The sequence below is a fragment of the Anabrus simplex genome, chromosome 12, assembly GCF_040414725.1.
Source record: "Anabrus simplex isolate iqAnaSimp1 chromosome 12, ASM4041472v1, whole genome shotgun sequence".
Lineage (NCBI taxonomy): Eukaryota > Metazoa > Arthropoda > Insecta > Orthoptera > Tettigoniidae > Anabrus > Anabrus simplex.
In genome coordinates this window covers 12,707,038-12,725,928 of record NC_090276.1, presented here as the reverse complement: position 1 = coordinate 12,725,928, position 18,891 = coordinate 12,707,038, and the positions used below count along the sequence as shown (strand labels likewise).

Here is an 18,891-nt window from a genome sequence, read left to right as displayed (position 1 = left end):
TAACACCTAGGTACTTTCAGTGAGCCCCATAAAAAACTTTCACCTCATCAATGTCTGCCTCCGTAGTATAACAACACTATTAGCTGTCGTCCTCGGTGGCCTTGGTTCTATTCCTGGTTCTGCCAGAAATTTAAAAATGGCAGGAGGGCTGGTGTGTGGTTACATTGGTACATGCAACTCACCTCCAACGGGGATGTGCCTAAAAAGAGTTACACCACCTTGGAACAAGGACATGACTTTAATTACTTTTATGCCATCAACACAGTAATTATAACTGAGAGGACTTTTCCTCTTTGTGAAACTCACAATTTAACTTTTAAGCCCATTTATCATCATACCACTGCCTGCTGTCCATCTCCAACATGTACAGGTCTTTTTGCAGTCGCTCAAAACCCAGTGATGTGGTCATATCTGCTGCTAGATTTTGGAGAACTGTTGTTTCATCAGACACAGATATAGGCCTAAATATATATAGTCCAAGAACACTACATTATTCCTATAGAAGTCTATCAAGCTGAAGAAAAGTAAGTAACGTGAGTGAAAGTATATTAATAGTAGAGAGAACAGGTCTACTTAAGAAGGTCGATATCACGTTCCAGAAGATAGTTCTACGAAGCACAGAAGATGTGGAAGGACGAGTGGAGTGTGTTAGTATACCTCTTGTGGGCCAGTTTCTCACGCCACCTGTAAGAGTCATTTGGAACTTCTTGCTCCTCTGCGGGACGCGACCGGTGGAGAGACGCTGTCATGATCTGCAGCCTGGCGGAACACTGTCGGAGGGAAGCAGTTGCCTGCTGCAGCAGTTCCTGATTGACAGACAAACACAATTTTTTCATAACATAGTTACATTTTAAATTATATTTGGAATGTCAATTCTGCTGTTCATTTGTATTTGGAGTATATTTCTATAGGAAACCAGTGGCAATAATAATAATAATAATAATAATAATAATAATAATAATAATAATAATAATAATAATAATAATAATAATGTTTTATTTATTCTGGCATAGTTAGGGATGTACTCCCTCTCTTATACTTAACCAGTCTTAACCTAGAACACTGTTAATAATAACTACTAGCGACAATAATATGAAAACGATATTAACAATAATAACAGTAATAGTATTAACAAAAGTAATCACACGTAAAGCAACAAATCATATCATCTATATAATACACACGTCGTAGGTACATAGAGTACATTCAAAATATACGAATACTATATACGAAGAAAATCTGTTAAAGAAAGAGGGGAATAATGAAGAGGAGGTAGGAGGAGGTGTTTTCAGGCCAAAACTTGATGATTCATGCATGTTTACCTAGTATTTCAACACAGGTGTGTTTAAAAGCTGAGCTGCTGGACAAGCTTCTGACATCCACTGGTAGGAGATTCCATTGTCGGGCTGCAGTAACAGTGATTGATTTCAAGTAGATAGTTGTTCTGTTTACAGGAAGGGATCAACACATGGTGCTGCACATTCGGATACTTTTCTTATGGTCTGTGGGGAGGAGTTTGATGCAATCATGGAGATAGGATGGTTGAGAAGTTTTAAGAATATTATGCAAAAGTAAAGAGTAGGAAGTGTGCGTCATGTGGCAAGCATGTAGAGTACACATAAAACAAACACATAGATCCAGAATTTCCAGCTGCACCCTTCATGAACGAGGATCTGCTTTTTCTATATGTTTCCTCACCCTGTATATAATAACCTATTCTCATTTCTGCAACCAAACTTCCATAAACCTAACCAAACTCATCCTTCCATACAAAACTGACCTAGCATAAGATCATGTCACTGGTCTTTCCTCAATCATAAAAATCTTATGCCTCATCTCAGTTGACAACCTGGCTTAGTTCCTTTTTCCACTGACCGATTCATATATACTGCCTAACAAAAAAGAAAAAAGTTAAGCACCCACAGAGTGTGGCCCAATATTATCCCATTTCGGTATACATGCATACCATTGATGTGTGAGTAAATGATTAGATTTACAAGGATCTATTCTATTCTCTCCTCTTTAGTGTAGAGCACCCACCAGAGTGCATTCGTGATGGCACCATCCTGTTTTCATAAGTTGTTATCTGCTGTGAGTCAGACAGTTCAGTAAGATGTGCGGAGAGGACTACGTGCAGAACTCTGCCATCTAGTAGGACTAGAGTAAAACAGAATGTTGAAATTGACGAGCAGACGGCCAGACGGCATCAAATTAAAATGTATACGCATGATAGCTGAGGCCATACGATTATCATTGTTAAAAGAAACCTCGGCGGGTGTCTTCTTTCATATTGTCGTTCACTAGTAGTAACAATGATGAAATCAAAATTATGATAATGAAATGATCACTTGATATAATGCGTTTTTTTAACATACAAAAGCTTTGAATATTTATCTTAGAATATGGTTAAAATAAGCACGGATTCAAATCCAGATTTTTTTTTTTTTTTTTTTCAAGAGTTGGGTAATGACGTTGGTGCTAGTGTTGCGAGAAATGGCATCTTGTTGTCATGAGGGCAATGTTGACATGTTTATGGCGTTAAACGGACAATTTCTTGTAGACACGATGTGTGTGAGTTTGACTGCAAGAAATATATCAACATCTTAACAGGATAGCCACTTGCACATCATCTTGCTAATAAAATTAGAGCCAGTATAAGAAATCAACTGTAATATAGAAGAACATATTTTAGTCTTGGGTTTTGGCATGTATACAGTTTTTTTTTAGTAATTCATTGGTGGCTCATGTAGAGTATGTGTTCCAATAGCCGCAGAAAAATATTTAGGTTGCCCAGCATGTAAACCGAGTTAAACGCGAATGGTTGTCTGTGATTGGTATATAGTGAAGACTTCGAGTGTCAAGTATTAAAACTAACACCCTTACCTAAGCTAGCTGGCCTGTTGCCATAAACAGATGTTGGGGGACTACAGCTTTCTCAGGAGGAAGCTTCAAGTGCATGCATCACCCAAGCGACCTTAAATTTTGCTGGGGGTAGCTCTCTATCGCGCCGGCAAGGAAACCCAGCTCGCTGGAGAAGATGAACTGCGGTAGTGCAAGCAGATTGTCGATTGGCTTGGCTTGGCTTAGATGTTCGCTATTTTTTAAACATTATAAAAAGCGTTCTAAGGAATAATTAGAAAATGTTAATACAAAGTTCTTTACCCCAGTAGCGCTGGGGTAGATGGGGTTCAGTGTGCACGCCACTGCTCATGACCCTCTTACGAACTCGCATTGGTTTGAAAGTCATAATTCAATCTCTAAATATTTTTTATCATTTTATAAGACTAGAGCGCATCGATAACATGATAAACATAAGCACTTTTAAGCCTCAAACGAGATTAATAATTGTATTTTCAAATATTACGCAGTGCCTTTCCTCAAAATCTACCTATGATCAACAGCTTACGTAGAATAGAAGATGTACCGGTAAATAACAAAATCACAATGGAAATATTTGACGCGGAAGAGAATAATTCAGTGCAGGGAACTATAAACCTTAATTTAAAAGAAAATGTTTGTAACTTAATGACAATCACTGTTGCAGTGCTAAGAAAATAACTGAACAGTGCCCCTATAAGTTAAATGAAAACAAACAATGACTTGTCTTCGGTCTGGCCGTCGCTGGGAAGGGGTTCGATTCCTTCCATGTCCCTGTCTCTGCTTCCTCACTGGAACCGGAGCTCGTGGAATCACCCAGCGGTATTATTAGATCATCTGCCCCAGTGTCTATAATGCCCTTTCATTCCCGTGCTTAAGTGACTGTTGGGCATGGCCTTCCCCCTTATTTCCCCCCAACGCTCGGCTGTCACATTATTGACAAATATACAATGAGGTCTTCCACTTCTTTCAATGTGAAAATCTTATTCACATTAAATTTACATGTCAAAACACACACACCATCCTATCCTGTTCTATCGTAAACTAAATTACTGTATAACCTAAACGTAATCTTCCAACTTGAACAAACTAATAGTAGGCTAAACTAACTGCACATGTGGAGTGAAATAAAAATACTCACACAGTGATAAAATAATGTAGGCTAACACAAAACGAGTAAGGAACAGAATTTGCCTGGAAAGGACACCACGTCGTGACTAATACTCTGTTTTCCCTTATTTGTCGTTGATGCACATACCATACACTCACTATGCGAGTGAAACTATAAAAATTCAACGACGGTAAAATACCAGTTAAATTTTGCTGATTAGATTAGGCCTTTTAAGTAAAAAACAAATAGTTAATCCCAGTATATTTTTGTAAAAACCATGACTGTACTATCACGAAACGTCACCGGATGAAGCTGTAAGTACATAGTTTAAAATCTGCTATAGATTAAGTTATCATGGCGTCGTCACTGCCGTGAATATCAATTTGGAAGTATGTGTGAGTGTGTGGTTGAAAGGTGGTGGTGGTGATTATTGTTTTAAAGGGAAGTACAACTGGGCAACCATCCTCTAATTAACACTAATGAGAGAGAAAAATGGAAGGGGTCGACACTTCGAAAAATGAAGGTATCGGCCAAAGGAAGACAAGGGCCACGAAGGGTGTGAAAATGAAAGACTACCTAGGCCTCCATACGTAATACTGTCGGGGGCAGAAAAGAACAAGAGTTGGCCAAGAGAGGTCGGATAGGATAGATGAAAATGAAGAGCCTGGCACAAGTAAGTGGAAGCAATGCCAGGACTCAGCTAAGGGCCCTATGGTCGCCAACCCACGCTCCACAGTTCAGAGCCCGCGGGGCCCCTTTTAGTCGCCTCTTACGACAGGCAGGGGATACTGTGAGTGTTATTCTACCGTCCCCACCCACAGGGGCTGTGTAGTTGAAAATACTCTAGAAAGATCTTTCTCAGGTAGACCTTTCCACGAAAAATGCAGCCTTATAAAATGTAATGTTGACTTTAGAGACTGTAGTGGGGCTACGATTGTTTATATTTAAGAAGCTTTTTTGCTGCTGGGGTAATGAATATGTTCACCGCACGCAACTGGTAGTGAGAATGCCAATTTGTTTATCTTTTATGGTTCAGCGCTTTGCCATTCAACCGTCAGACTCCAACTCTGGAAAAAATATAAGGTTGCAAGTTCTTCCTTACCTTCTCTCCGTTCCACTCGACTCACCTCGTTGCGACGTAGAGTCTGCTCCAAAATCGAGTCCTCGTAGCGCAGCGCTACTCGCTGCCCCGCCAACAGATCGCGCCGCAGTCGGTCCAGCTCCTCTGAATACTCCTATTCACAAGAAAATACGAATGAATTAGCACATGACTGCAGAAATAAGCCTGAAAGAGCACACTTAAAACATTGGTAATTCCAGCTATAAAACACTCCAAAATGTTCAATTTATATATAAAATAAAAATATAATTAAATCTATATGTAGGCCTATGGTATATAAAATACGAGTTTTGTCTGTAGGCCCTGACAGCTCGGAACATACCTCTTAGTCGAGCATCTCGTCTTTTTTCTCCTAAGTCTTCTCAGCCCAAACTTGCAACATTTTTGTAACGCTACTCTTTTGTCGGAAATCACCCAGAACAAATCGAGCTGCTTTTCTTTGGATTTTTTCCAGTTCTTGAATCAAGTAATCCTGGTGAGGGTCCCATACACTGGAACCATACCTACTCTAGTTGGGGGCTTACCAGAGACTTATATGCAGAGATCTGTACCCTTTATTTACAATCATATTTATGTGATTACCCCAATGAAGATCTTTCCTTATATTAACACCTAGGTACTTACAATGATCCCCAAAAGGAACTTTCAACGCAGTAATTAAAACTGAGAGGACTTTTCCAATTTGTGAAACTCACAACCTGACTTTTTACCCCGTTTGTCAAAATACCATTGCCTGCTGTCCATCTTACAACATTATCGAGGTCATTTTGCAGTTGCTCACAATAACAGAATTCATGAATTTAGACTTTTGTTGCTTAGTCCACATCAATGCCGAGCATTGCGAACATGGAAATACTGTTGAATAGTGTTAACTGGCGATGGTTTTTGTCATGATTGTGTTAAGATGTAAAATCGCGTGGTAATCGGTTCGTATCGACAAGAAAAATTGTGAAGATGATTATTAAATAGAGAAAACCCGTAAAGGAAGGATCGCTTGAAGAATAAGGCACGAGGGAGTAATGAAAGAATGAGAGCCTACCTTTACATTAGATGCCCTAACATCACAGTGTCGGAAGAAAACTGAATGTGAAGGCCTACCATATCGAAAGCTCATAAAACAGATCAACAATAACAATACAATGAATGACTATTGTTGTGGTGTGATTTGTCTCTTCAGCTGCCACTCATCTCCGATAGATGGGATTATTGCTTCGTCCCCAGTAAAACAGCTTGCCTGAATGTTGTCGGAAAGTACGAGGGTGAGTCAATAAACAAGTCGCAAACATGTGTGTGCCTTATACCATTTGAAATTACGCGCGCAAGCTGTCAGCAGATGGCAGCATATGTATGCTTGTCGTACGACATCTCGCAGGCACTCAGTCAAAGGCTGTTAGTGCACGATGGCACATGGGTTGTATGACTGTACACGAGAAGAACAGCGTGCAATTGTGCGTTTTTTTGTGGGCCAAAGGACTGTCCACAGAAGAAGTGCATCGCGAAATGCATCCCGTCTATGGTGAAAACTGTTTCTCACGGAAAACTGTTTTCAATTGGATCCAGAAGTTTAACCATGGAAGGAAAAGCATCAGAGATGGGGAGCGTCCTGGTCGTCCTGCGGAGAACGCTTGGAAAATCCACCGTACTGTCCTGACTTAGCTCCCAGTGATTTTCATCTGCTTGGACCCCTAAAAAATCATTTGGGTGGCCGTCATTTTGATACAGGTGATGCCGAAATCTATGAGGTTACACGTTGGCTGCGACAGCAACCAAAGGACTTCTTTGCTGCTGGCTTCCAAGGACTTGTAAAGAGATGGGATAAGTGTCTGAATGTACAGGGTGAATATGTGGAAAAGTGAAATAAATGTCAGAAAGTTACTTTGATTATTTTTGCCTCAATTCAGTTTAGCGACTTATTTATTGACTCACCATCGTAGCCGGGGAGTTTGATAACTTTGCGCATGCTATATGATTCTCTCATCAATGGCGGGTATTAGACTACATTACTACACCGATGCTTTAGTGTTTAAATAAGATATCGAGTTTGAGATAGCGCCTGTTGCCGTTTTCTTGGTGGATGCTGTATTTTTGCATCTGTCTCTTGGCACAGGCCCGAGTAAAATGTTGGCCTACAGTAGCTTCCTCCAAAGTCTCTTACTTTTGTACCTGATAAGAATGTATGTATCGAGGGCGGGAACCAAAGAAGATCTTCAGGAAAATGCTAATTCAGACCTATTATTGAAATGCAGATAAGCCTCCGTGGCTCAGGTGGCAGCGCGTCGGTCTCTCAACGCTGGGTTCCGTGGTTCAAACCGACAATATCTGACTAAAATGCATTGCTTGTATGCTATGTGCATGCATTTTTCAAAATTCGTCTATTATTGCTTGTAACTTCAAGATAATATGCCATTTTTTAATTTTTCTCCATGGCAATAATATGATGTAAATTAATTGTAAACGATTATACAGTACAAATAAATAAATATAAATAAATAAATAAATAAATAAATAAATAAATAAATAAATAAGATGGCGCACCATGATTGTATTGCCGGATGACATCTTATGAGGAAGAGACTTCTTGTTACTACCACTACAGGCGATTTTTTTTCTTTTTTACAATTTTCCGGTTAAAAAGAAAGAAAATAAATTCAACAAAGATTGGTTTGGATATTTTAAGTGGTTCTTATGACGACACAACTATAGTATATAGTCTCGCAGCCTGCAAATATTGCAAACAGATATCATCTAGTCGCATCGACAAGAAATGGTTCTCATGATTCTTCTTTCTAGTACTTCCATTTTATTTAAACAATAGCTAAACATTTCTTCTATTATTATTTTTATTTATTTATTTATTTTGCATCTAGGGGTGGTAGATGGAGAAAGGGCAAGCCTTATATACACAGAAGCTTGTCGGTGTCGGGAGCAATTTTTTAAGATAATGTTGATGTATAAAGCTTGCGAAAGTAATGAAGCCTGCGTCTTCCAAGAAAAATAATCCTAGATCTTGTATTGTTCTTTAGTTTGTACAGAACAATTGCTTTTACTAATTTGTATGTATATGTGAGTCCGTAGAGTTACGACTAACAGAAGGGGCACCAGAAGGTAGTAAACGCAATAAATCACTGCGGTCGGAAGCGACTCTATCTTTGGATGACCAGAAGATGAAAGACTTAACCACTCATGAGTCTATGCAAATAGGTTGTCGTGAGACTAAAAGTAGACTAAAAATACGGATTTTTTTCTACGGAATCAGACACTGAGGAAATAATCACTGGTTCAGAAATAAGGAATTTGAAAAGAATATCTATTAAAACTGGTCCTACCGTTCCCAAACGTACTGTAATATGTTTGTGTCTCTTTGATACTTCGACATAAGCACCCAAATAACAAAAGGCATTTTGCCTAACTTCCGGGCTCAAATACGTCAGCCTCGTATTGGTAGATTTACTCACACGTAAAAGAACTCCTGCGGGACAAAATTCCGGCACCTCGGCGTCTTTGAAAACCGTAAAAGTAGTTAGTGGGAAGTAAAAAAACTATTATTATTATTATTATTATTATTATTATTATTATTATTATTATTGTTACCGTGTTTTAGCGGTAGGTAGAGGCGTAAGAAGGTGCGGGCGTGAATGGGCTTCAAACTACGGAATCAAAGTTAATGTAAAATTAATTTAAAATTTAACTAGGTTATATTTTCTTTTCAAAACCAAAGCAATAACAGACATGGCAGGTACAATGTAGCAAAACAAGGGGAGATACAATATTTACAGGTTTTGGGCTTCACGCCCTGACTTCAGCGATCAGCTCAGTTTTACCACAAACACAAGTTTTAACAGAGGGGCAGAAAACCCCATTCATCCCTAGGAGCCCCTGGCTCCGAATTACACAGAAAAGCCTCCACGAGGCATATGACACTCCATTTTCAAAAGAGCGATCCGCTCTTAAAATTTAAGCCTCTCAAAGGCCACACCAAACTCTACCTTCAAGCTGTCCTCTAAGGACGTATTCACAGGGGTAAAATACCCAACCTACAGAGGTCTATTACATGAAAAGAAGGTTGATTACATGACCTCTAAAATAACAATTTGAGAGGAGGCGATCTTGCACTCCTAATACACTTTGTTTTTTAAAACCTAATCTGGCTCTGGGCCGCTAACGCAAGGGCTAATCCCATACTACAGAGGTGACTTAGAGAAGAACACTTTACATTACATAAACGAAGAATAGTTTGAGAAAATAAGTTCACCTCAAAACAAATGTGAGTGGGAGCTCGAGAGGGTTAGCACTCTCTATCCCAATATGTAGCTTTACAAGAAAAAGATGAAAAGAGTAATTACATTTTAGGAAAAGGTTACATGATGGAAATGCTTCGAACCCGCCGCGAGTGTTAAACTGCCGACCTAGCAAGAAAAGAAGTTATTAATAGGCCATTACCTGGTGTTGAACGGCTGAAGAAGAAAGAGGCGCTTCCCGCCTCCTGCTATGTACTTAATACACTGAAAGATGGAACAGAAGTGGCCCCGAGACCCTAAAATCAGCAGTTTATATCCTCTCGCGGAAGATTCCAGGCGTTAGGGGAAAGAAAACACCCTCCCACAAAATTTTTATTGGCTAGGGAAAAGAAACCCCTACATAGAGGAAGAAGAAACACCTTATTGGTGGAAAATTAATTAAAGAAATTCGGGATTGGCTAGATCCAAAATAAGGGGGAAAAAAAGGGGTATACAGCCAACTTAAACAATGACAGAAAGAAATTTAACAAAGAACAAACTCTTGAAATAAAAATTTCTCCAACAAAATAGTTCTTTGACTCCGCACTAGGTCGCACTATTGTTGATCTTCAGTAGTGTCCTCTAGAAGAGAAAGTTCACACTTCTTACTTCAAGCGAAACAAAAACACATCAAAAATGACACAGTTCACAAACTCAAAAATTTCCAGGTAGTGACATCTTCTGAGAAATTAGTAGATTAATAGTGTAGATAAAGTTCAGACTTCCTCCAGAAGAGGAGTTTCAACTGGCGCAACTTTTAAATAAACAGAGTAGAGGTGTACCGCCCGGTACAGACCTCCCCCCCCAAAAGTTCCTCCAGGGGTGACACATGAAATCAGTTTGAAACAAGTTCCAAGTTATAAAGTGAATAAGAAAATAGATTACAAGATTTTCAGAATGTTGTGTGATTCAGTTTCACAATTTGTTGTTGCAGGTGAAGTAAAGTCTTTCTGTTTGTAGAAGTTGAATTTCTGAAGATAAACTTTTAATACTTGAAGGTGATGAAAAATTTGGCAATGTCCACTAAATATTGTTGTTGAATTCCCCAGTGTAATCATTACTTATAGTAACTGTTCATGTAGTTGATGTTGATGAAGTGAGGTGGCCAGACCGGCCGTTGCAGCTTGCGTCCAAAGGAGGCCGCTCGGACCCCTCAAGTACCCTGAGATACCGCTCGCCCGCACTATGAGGGGAGCAGAGGTGTTGAAGCACGCCGCGCCCGCGGTGAACATATACAGGCTGAGGGCAAGTAGCAGGTCGTGCGCCGCACATCAGCCTTGGCCGGGAGGAGAGCTCCGGCTCGCCGGGCACATGTCGTCTTCGCTGGAGAGGAGGGGGCCCATCCCCCTCCCCAGTTGCTGCACGGCGCTGCGTGGCTGCGGGGGCACTGAAACATTAAAGCTAGGCGGCAGAATTGTGTTGGACCATCATGTTTCTTTGAGGGCACAGGCTTGTAGAGAGAGAGTGAGGGGCCAGCGGCGTGCAGATATTCATGGTATTCATTAAGCCACTGTGTAGAGTGGAGCAGGAGACGGGAGCGTGGTAATGGCCGTGGCAAAGACAGGATGGCAGTTTAATGGGTCGGGGCAGGTTTCACAAACATGCTTACATAAGAAACAAAATCCTATAGAAGGGGCAGAATGCCTTAAAAGTGAAACTCAAAAAAAAAAATATAACCTTCATATCCTTTCAAAATAATATGAAGCAAGTTAACACAGAAATTACACCGGTTTCACCTGGGACAGGTGAACCCTAAATATCCTCTCGGTGGCTGGATTACTTAACAATAAGGTAACCGGCGTAAGAAAATCGAGGATGATACAAGGCCCATGAAATCTGGGGGCAAGCTTGCCCGCGGGAACAAAATTTTTGACCATAACCTGGTCACCTACCTTCAAAGGGGTGGGTCTCCGTCCACGATCATACCTTTCCCTAACCTTTTCATGAGACACTTTAAGATTGGCTTTAGCCTTCTTCCAAAGATCTTTAATGTTGTCCGGATCTATTGTCTCGGGCAGAATGTCATTCAGAGACCAGAGGTTAGAGAGCGGCGAGTTGGGAACAAACTTAAACATCAAAGAAGCTGGAGTAAACTTGTGAGATTCATGAACCGCCGAATTCAAAGCAAAAACTATCCAATGCAGGGACGTGTCCCACCTGGAAGGATCTTCATGATGATAGGCAATAAGTGCGGACCTGAGATTACGGTTAACCCGTTCAGCCAGAGATGGTTGAGGGTAATAAGCAGAAGTAGTTACATGAGAGATGGACAAGTCAAAACAGAATTTACGAAACAGATTTGATGTAAAAGCTTTAGCATTATCAGATACAATGTATTGGCACGGACCAAAAGAAGCAAAAATAGAATTTAGGCAAGTAATGGTGGACTGAGCGGTAGCCAGCTTAGTCGGAAATAACCAGGAAAATCTTGTAAAACCATCTACACACACAAAGATGAACTTGTTGGCATTACCCTTTGACTGGGGGAAGGGTCCCACATAATCGATATACAGGCGTTCCATGGGGCGCGACGCTTGATGAGAAGACAAAAGGCCTACTTTAGTGGACATGGTGGGTTTACTGATCAAACAAGATTTACAAGCTTTTACAAGTTCCCGAATTTCACCGTCCATACCTTTCCATATGAACATTTCACGAATCTTTTCACGAGTTTTAAAGATACCCAGGTGCCCCCCCAATGGGGTCTCATGATAGTATTTGAAGATCATAGGCACAAGAACCGCTGGAACGACAACCTTCATCATCTTATCATGCCTCGATGGGCAACATAAAACACCATTCCTCAGAACATAAGGGACGACCTGTTCCCCAGAAGAAAGGGTTTCCATTATCGGACCCAGCGTCGGATCTTCACGTTGGTATTTCTCAATATCCCTAAAGAGCATGGGAGCATCTGTTAAGATGGCATTAACCTCAGATAGGATGGACTCGGGAGGTGATGAACTGTCGGCCGGTTCCTGGGTCTCGACGTCGTTAGAAAACATACGGCTGAGTCCATCAGCCACAACATTGTCAGTACCTCTGATATGCCGTACATCGAATTGGAAGGCAGAAATACGGATGGCCCAACGGGCTATACGACCTGTACGACGCGGCCTACCTAAGACCCAGCTTAAGGCTTGATTGTCTGTCTCCAGATCGAATTTGACATGTTCCAGATAGAGACGGAACTTTTCTAAGGCAAATAAAACTGCCAAACCTTCAAGCTCATATATGGAGTACTTTGCTTCTTGAGCTGACAATGTCCTAGACGCATAGGCGATGGGTCGCCTCCCTCGTTCAGTCTCTTGAAGAAGGACTGCAGCTACCGCCGACGACGACGCGTCGGTTTGGACGATGAATTTCTTCGAGAAATCAGGCATAGCAAGTACAGGGGCATTACAGAGAGCTAATTTAAGGTCTTCAAAAGCGGCTTGTTGAGAAGGTCCCCACTCAAATTTGATGCCTTTCCTACGTAGAAGGTTTAAGGGCGCCGCTCTATTAGCAAAATTAGGAATGAACTTCCTGAAGAAATTCACCATACCGATGAACCTGGCGATACCTTTAATGTCCTTGGGAGGTTTAAAATCACGGATGGCCTGTGTTCTAGAATGATCGACTGCTACTCCATCGGGTGACACAATATGCCCTAAGAATGACATAGAGGGCTTAGCAAAGGCAACCTTGGACAACTTAACAGTTAACCCAGCCTTACGAAGGCGATCGAGAACTTCTCGCAGATGATCTAGATGTTCTTCAAAGGTCTCTGAAAATACGACGACATCATCTAAGTAGTGATATAAGTACTCAAATTTGATGTCGGAAAAGACCCTATCTAGCAGCCTAGTGAGTACAGCTGCTCCCGTAGGGAGCACGAAAGGCACGCGGTTGTATTCATATAAATTCCAGTCCGTGGCAAACGCTGTAAGATGTTTAGACTCTTCGGCAAGGGGAATTTGATTATAGGCCTGATTTAAGTCCAAGATGGTGAAGAACTTGGCCTTACGAAACCATGAAAAACAAGAATGAAGGTCGGGAAGGGGCACAGATTGCAACACCACCTTCCGATTGAGAGCCCTGTAATCAATGACAGGCCTGAAGCCTCCTTGGGGTTTCGGTACTAGAAAAATAGGCGAAGAATACGCTGACTTAGAGGGCCTAATAATACCGTCCTTCAACATCTGATCGATGATTTCTTTCAGAGCCTTCATTTTAGGTGGAGATAGCCTATACGGTGGAAAGCGAACAGGAATCGAATCCGTGACCTCAATTTTGTATTCAATAAGGTCAGTAACACCAAGAGTATCAGAGAACACCTCGGGAAACGACTGACACAATTTGCGAATACTATCAGCCTGCTCCTCAGGTAGATGTCTAAGGTCTAACAACATCTCATCCTGGGTAGGCGAAATAGATGAACATGATGCAGAATTACACTTTAATAGAGGGATTTTACAATTAGAGGCAAATTTGAATGTGCACGACTTACTCTGAAGATCGAGCACCAGACCAGTGTGAGACATGAAGTCCGCTCCCAGTATGATGGGGCAAGACAAATGCTTGGCCACAAACAATTTGATTTTCCATGTAAATTTAAAAACACGAATTTTGACATGTAAGGAACCTAGAATTTCTAATGGAGATGAATTAGCCGAAACATATTTAACAGGAGATGAGTCATAGTCAGGGAGTTTACAAACAGATTTCAATTTAGAATACCAATCAGCCGAAATAATGGAACAAACGCTGCCTGAATCTAAGAGAGCTGTTATAGGCTCGTTATTTAACTCAATCTTAAGAAAAGGAACAGGTGCGGGGGTATCCGCCGCAATCCTAAGACACTCTCTGGGGCATTCAAAAAAAGAATTTGAAGATTGCTCATTCCCTGAATTCTCGACCTTTTTGCCCGGGGCTGAGCCTTGGAAAGCAGGATTAGTCGACTCAGCCGAAGCCGCTAGTCACTTTTTATTATTGGCATAGGTGGAATTTGCCCCAGAAGTTGAGCAGGAGGGGGTGCTATTTGAGTTTGGGCAATTCTTGGCGATATGTGAGAAAGCCCCACATTTAAAGCAGCCTTGTGATGAACCAGCTCCATTCCTAGTCCCACTTGGCTTGATCAGTGGACACTTGTTGCGCAGATGGTCAGGCGACCCGCAAGCATAACATTTACGGGGATTGACTGGTCGGCGAGGTGGAGGCCGAGTGTTACTAAAGGAAGGCGGGGGTTCTTTCGCGACACGCAAAGAATCGGCGTATCTAACTCCTTCCGCTGAGACGGCCAATGCTTCAAGTTCAGAAAAGGTTTGCGGACACGCCGCGAAACACAAATATGACCTGTAGGATGGCGAAATACCTTCTACAATAGCCTGCACAATCTGATCTTCAGGAAAGTGCAGAGCAAACACCCTAGTGTAGAATTTGATATCTTGTATGAAATCAGCCAAGTTTTCATCCAAGCGCTGTACACGGTAATAGTACTTCTGAATCAGGGAGGACCTGGCCCTAGCCGGGATGAAGTTAGCTAGCAAATGGGCATGGAAATCCTCAATAGATGATTGCTCGGCAATGGCTCTTACGATTTTATCAGAGAGAATACCAATAGCATACGGATAGATAATTTGCAAAATTTGACATGGCGAAAGAGAAAAAACAAGAGCATGATCCTGAAATTCCACTAGAAATCTTAAAAATGAAATTACATCGTTGGTGGTGTTGACGGAAAACTTAGAGATACCTCTAAGCAACATTGCCAATGGATGAGGCAAGCTACTGAACCCAGGTGACATAGTCGTTAAAGGTTTCAATGGCAAAGAAGTTAATTCAGAGCGGATGTTACCCAAAGACGCACGGCGTTCAGATTCGTTGTTCGATGGGGCAGAGATAGTTTGAGCAGCAACGGTTATCCTATTGACTTCTCCCTGAGGAGGCTCTTCATCACTACCTACGTTCACTGTGGCGGGTTGATCAGTTTTGGGAGGAACTTCGCCGGTTAGCAATTGAGTGACCTTATTAGACAATTCAGAAATAGTTTCAAGGAGCGTATTAGCGTCCTTCCTCTGAACGTCATTCACCTTTAGAGACAACAGATCATTAACTCTATTTGCAAAGTGATACAGCCTGCCTTGCACACGCTTAATTTGATTAGGAGACGGATCGTTTTCATCAAAAAAGCTGACTACAGATGCTAGCCCAGTAATATTCTCGACGATCGTGGAAAGAGAGTCATCAATTTCTTTCTCTCCCAAATTGGGGATGGAAATGGGCAAATCAAGGGACTCTCTAAGCTTGTTGGTGTCGATTGCAACCGTACCTCCAGATTGCACATTTCTGATAGTTAACTCGTATATCAACTCCTCTTTGCGCAAATAGTTAAGGAGGAGAACATCGCGAGGGCCGGGCATGATGACAGAACAATTTTGAAAAACTCAAAAAATTCCAGCAACTGAGACAATTGTTAGAGTTCGAATCAAAGCAATGTCTAGCCGTCAAAAGGGGCTAAATTGAGACCCATTCAACCACGCTCTGCTACCACTTGTTACCGTGTTTTAGCGGTAGGTAGAGGCGTAAGAAGGTGCGGGCGTGAATGGGCTTCAAACTACGGAATCAAAGTTAATGTAAAATTAATTTAAAATTTAACTAGGTTATATTTTCTTTTCAAAACCAAAGCAATAACAGACATGGCAGGTACAATGTAGCAAAACAAAGGGAGATACAATATTTACAGGTTTTGGGCTTCACGCCCTGACTTCAGCGATCAGCTCAGTTTTACCACAAACACAAGTTTTAACAGAGGGGCAGAAAACCCCATTCATCCCTAGGAGCCCCTGGCTCCGAATTACACAGAAAAGCCTCCACGAGGCATATGACACTCCATTTTCAAAAGAGCGATCCGCTCTTAAAATTTAAGCCTCTCAAAGGCCACACCAAACTCTACCTTCAAGCTGTCCTCTAAGGACGTATTCACAGGGGTAAAATACCCAACCTACAGAGGTCTATTACATGAAAAGAAGGTTGATTACATGACCTCTAAAATAACAATTTGAGAGGAGGCGATCTTGCACTCCTAATACACTTTGTTTTTTAAAACCTAATCTGGCTCTGGGCCGCTAACGCAAGGGCTAATCCCATACTACAGAGGTGACTTAGAGAAGAACACTTTACATTACATAAACGAAGAATAGTTTGAGAAAATAAGTTCACCTCAAAACAAATGTGAGTGGGAGCTCGAGAGGGTTAGCACTCTCTATCCCAATATGTAGCTTTACAAGAAAAAGATGAAAAGAGTAATTACATTTTAGGAAAAGGTTACATGATGGAAATGCTTCGAACCCGCCGCGAGTGTTAAACTGCCGACCTAGCAAGAAAAGAAGTTATTAATAGGCCATTACCTGGTGTTGAACGGCTGAAGAAGAAAGAGGCGCTTCCCGCCTCCTGCTATGTACTTAATACACTGAAAGATGGAACAGAAGTGGCCCCGAGACCCTAAAATCAGCAGTTTATATCCTCTCGCGGAAGATTCCAGGCGTTAGGGGAAAGAAAACACCCTCCCACAAAATTTTTATTGGCTAGGGAAAAGAAACCCCTACATAGAGGAAGAAGAAACACCTTATTGGTGGAAAATTAATTAAAGAAATTCGGGATTGGCTAGATCCAAAATAAGGGGAAAAAAAGGGGTATACAGCCAACTTAAACAATGACAGAAAGAAATTTAACAAAGAACAAACTCTTGAAATAAAAATTTCTCCAACAAAATAGTTCTTTGACTCCGCACTAGGTCGCACTATTGTTGATCTTCAGTAGTGTCCTCTAGAAGAGAAAGTTCACACTTCTTACTTCAAGCGAAACAAAAACACATCAAAAATGACACAGTTCACAAACTCAAAAATTTCCAGGTAGTGACATCTTCTGAGAAATTAGTAGATTAATAGTGTAGATAAAGTTCAGACTTCCTCCAGAAGAGGAGTTTCAACTGGCGCAACTTTTAAATAAACAGAGTAGAGGTGTACCGCCCGGTACAATTATTATTATTATTTCTTCCTTATTATTTCCTTTTACCCTCTTTGGGTTACGTTGAGTCAATCACTTCCTTGTGTGTTGTTCTTTCTTTAGTACCCAGTATTTTTTCTTCTTTTCCTGATCTTCGTTTCCTCTCGTCTTCCGAGATAATAGGTTTGGCTTTTAATGTAGATTTGTCTTGGAACCTTATGTTTTCGTCTTTAGTTATTCCGGTACTTTAGCTGTTCGATCCAATAGTGAATTTTCTGTCATTTTTAATTCTACTAGGTCTTTTTCAGTTTCTTTAAACCAGTTGGGTTTTGTTTTGCGCTTATATAGGTATATATAAAATATTATTCTGTATAGAGTAATAAATAAGTTACAAGATTGTGAGCAACTGCAAAATGACCTCGATAATGTTGTGAGATGGACAGTAAGCAATGGTATCGTGAGAAACGGGGTTAAAAGTCAGGTTGTGAGTTTCACTAATAGGAAAATTCCTCTTAGTTTTAATTACTGCGTTGATGGGGTGGAAGTTCCTTTTTTTTTTTTTTTTTTTTTTTTTTTTTTGCTAGGGGCTTTACGTCGCACCGACACAGATAGGTCTTATGGCGACGATGGGATAGGAAAGGCCTAGGAATTGGAAGGAAGCGGCCATGGCCTTAATTAAGGTACAACCCCAGCATTTGCCTGGTGTGAAAATGGGAAACCACGGAAAAGCATCTTCAGGGCTGCCGACAGTGGGAAGTTCCTTATGGGGATCACTATAAGTACCTAGGTGTTAATAAGTTATAAGGAAAGATCTTCATTGGGGTAATCACATAAATATGATTGTAAATAAAGGGTACAGATCTCTGCACATGGTTATGAGGGTATTTAGGGGTTGTAATAAGGACGTAAAGGAGAGTGCATACAAGTCTCTGTTAAGACCCCAACTAGAGTATGGTTCCAGTGTATGGGACTCTCACCAGGTTTACTTGATTCAAGAAGAGAAAAAAATCCAAAGAAAAGCAGCTCGATTTGTTCTGGGTTATTTCCGACAAGAGAGTAGCGTTACAAAAATGTTGCAAAGTTTGTGCTGGGAAGACTTGGAAGAAAGGAGACGAGCTGCTCAACTAAGTGGCATGTTCCGACCTGCCAGTGGAGAGATGGCGTGGAATGACATTAGTAGACGAATAAGCCTGAGTGGTGTCTTTAAAAGTAGAAAAGATTATTATTATTATTATTATTATTATTATTATTATTATTATTATTATTATTATTATTATTCGCCGCGGATTGGTAACATCGAGAACCGTACATGCATCTTACTTCCGAATGAAGATGACGAACAACTGGATGCTGAAGATAAGCTAGACAGGTTCAAAGGCCTACAGTCCGCGCCCACTTGATGGGATTTACATACACGGCTTTGACTGAGACTGCAGCATTACATCGTGTTAGACAGATAAAGAACGTCCAGCTCTTTCCCAAAGGATCGGGTACGCGAGGGAAATTCCATTACTTGCGAA

The 18,891-nt window shown here is 41.0% G+C and overlaps 1 protein-coding gene across 5 annotated transcripts in view; it reads right to left on the bottom strand.

The window, feature by feature from the left end:
• The window catches only part of LOC136884402 (coiled-coil domain-containing protein 18), a 246,700-nt gene that overhangs the window by 66,463 nt on the left and 161,346 nt on the right, over positions 1-18,891 (bottom strand). For 3 of the 5 annotated variants that reach the window (XM_068229958.1, XM_068229959.1, XM_068229961.1), the window contains exons 2-3: positions 5,116-5,223; positions 658-806 (exon numbers count right to left, since the gene is read on the bottom strand). In XM_068229958.1, coding sequence (XP_068086059.1) covers positions 658-806; positions 5,116-5,223 — 257 coding nt within the window. Of the gene's footprint in view, positions 1-657; positions 807-5,090; positions 5,224-18,891 lie in introns of those variants that run through there. The other 2 variants (XM_068229960.1, XM_067156537.2) reach the window with 2 other exon arrangements.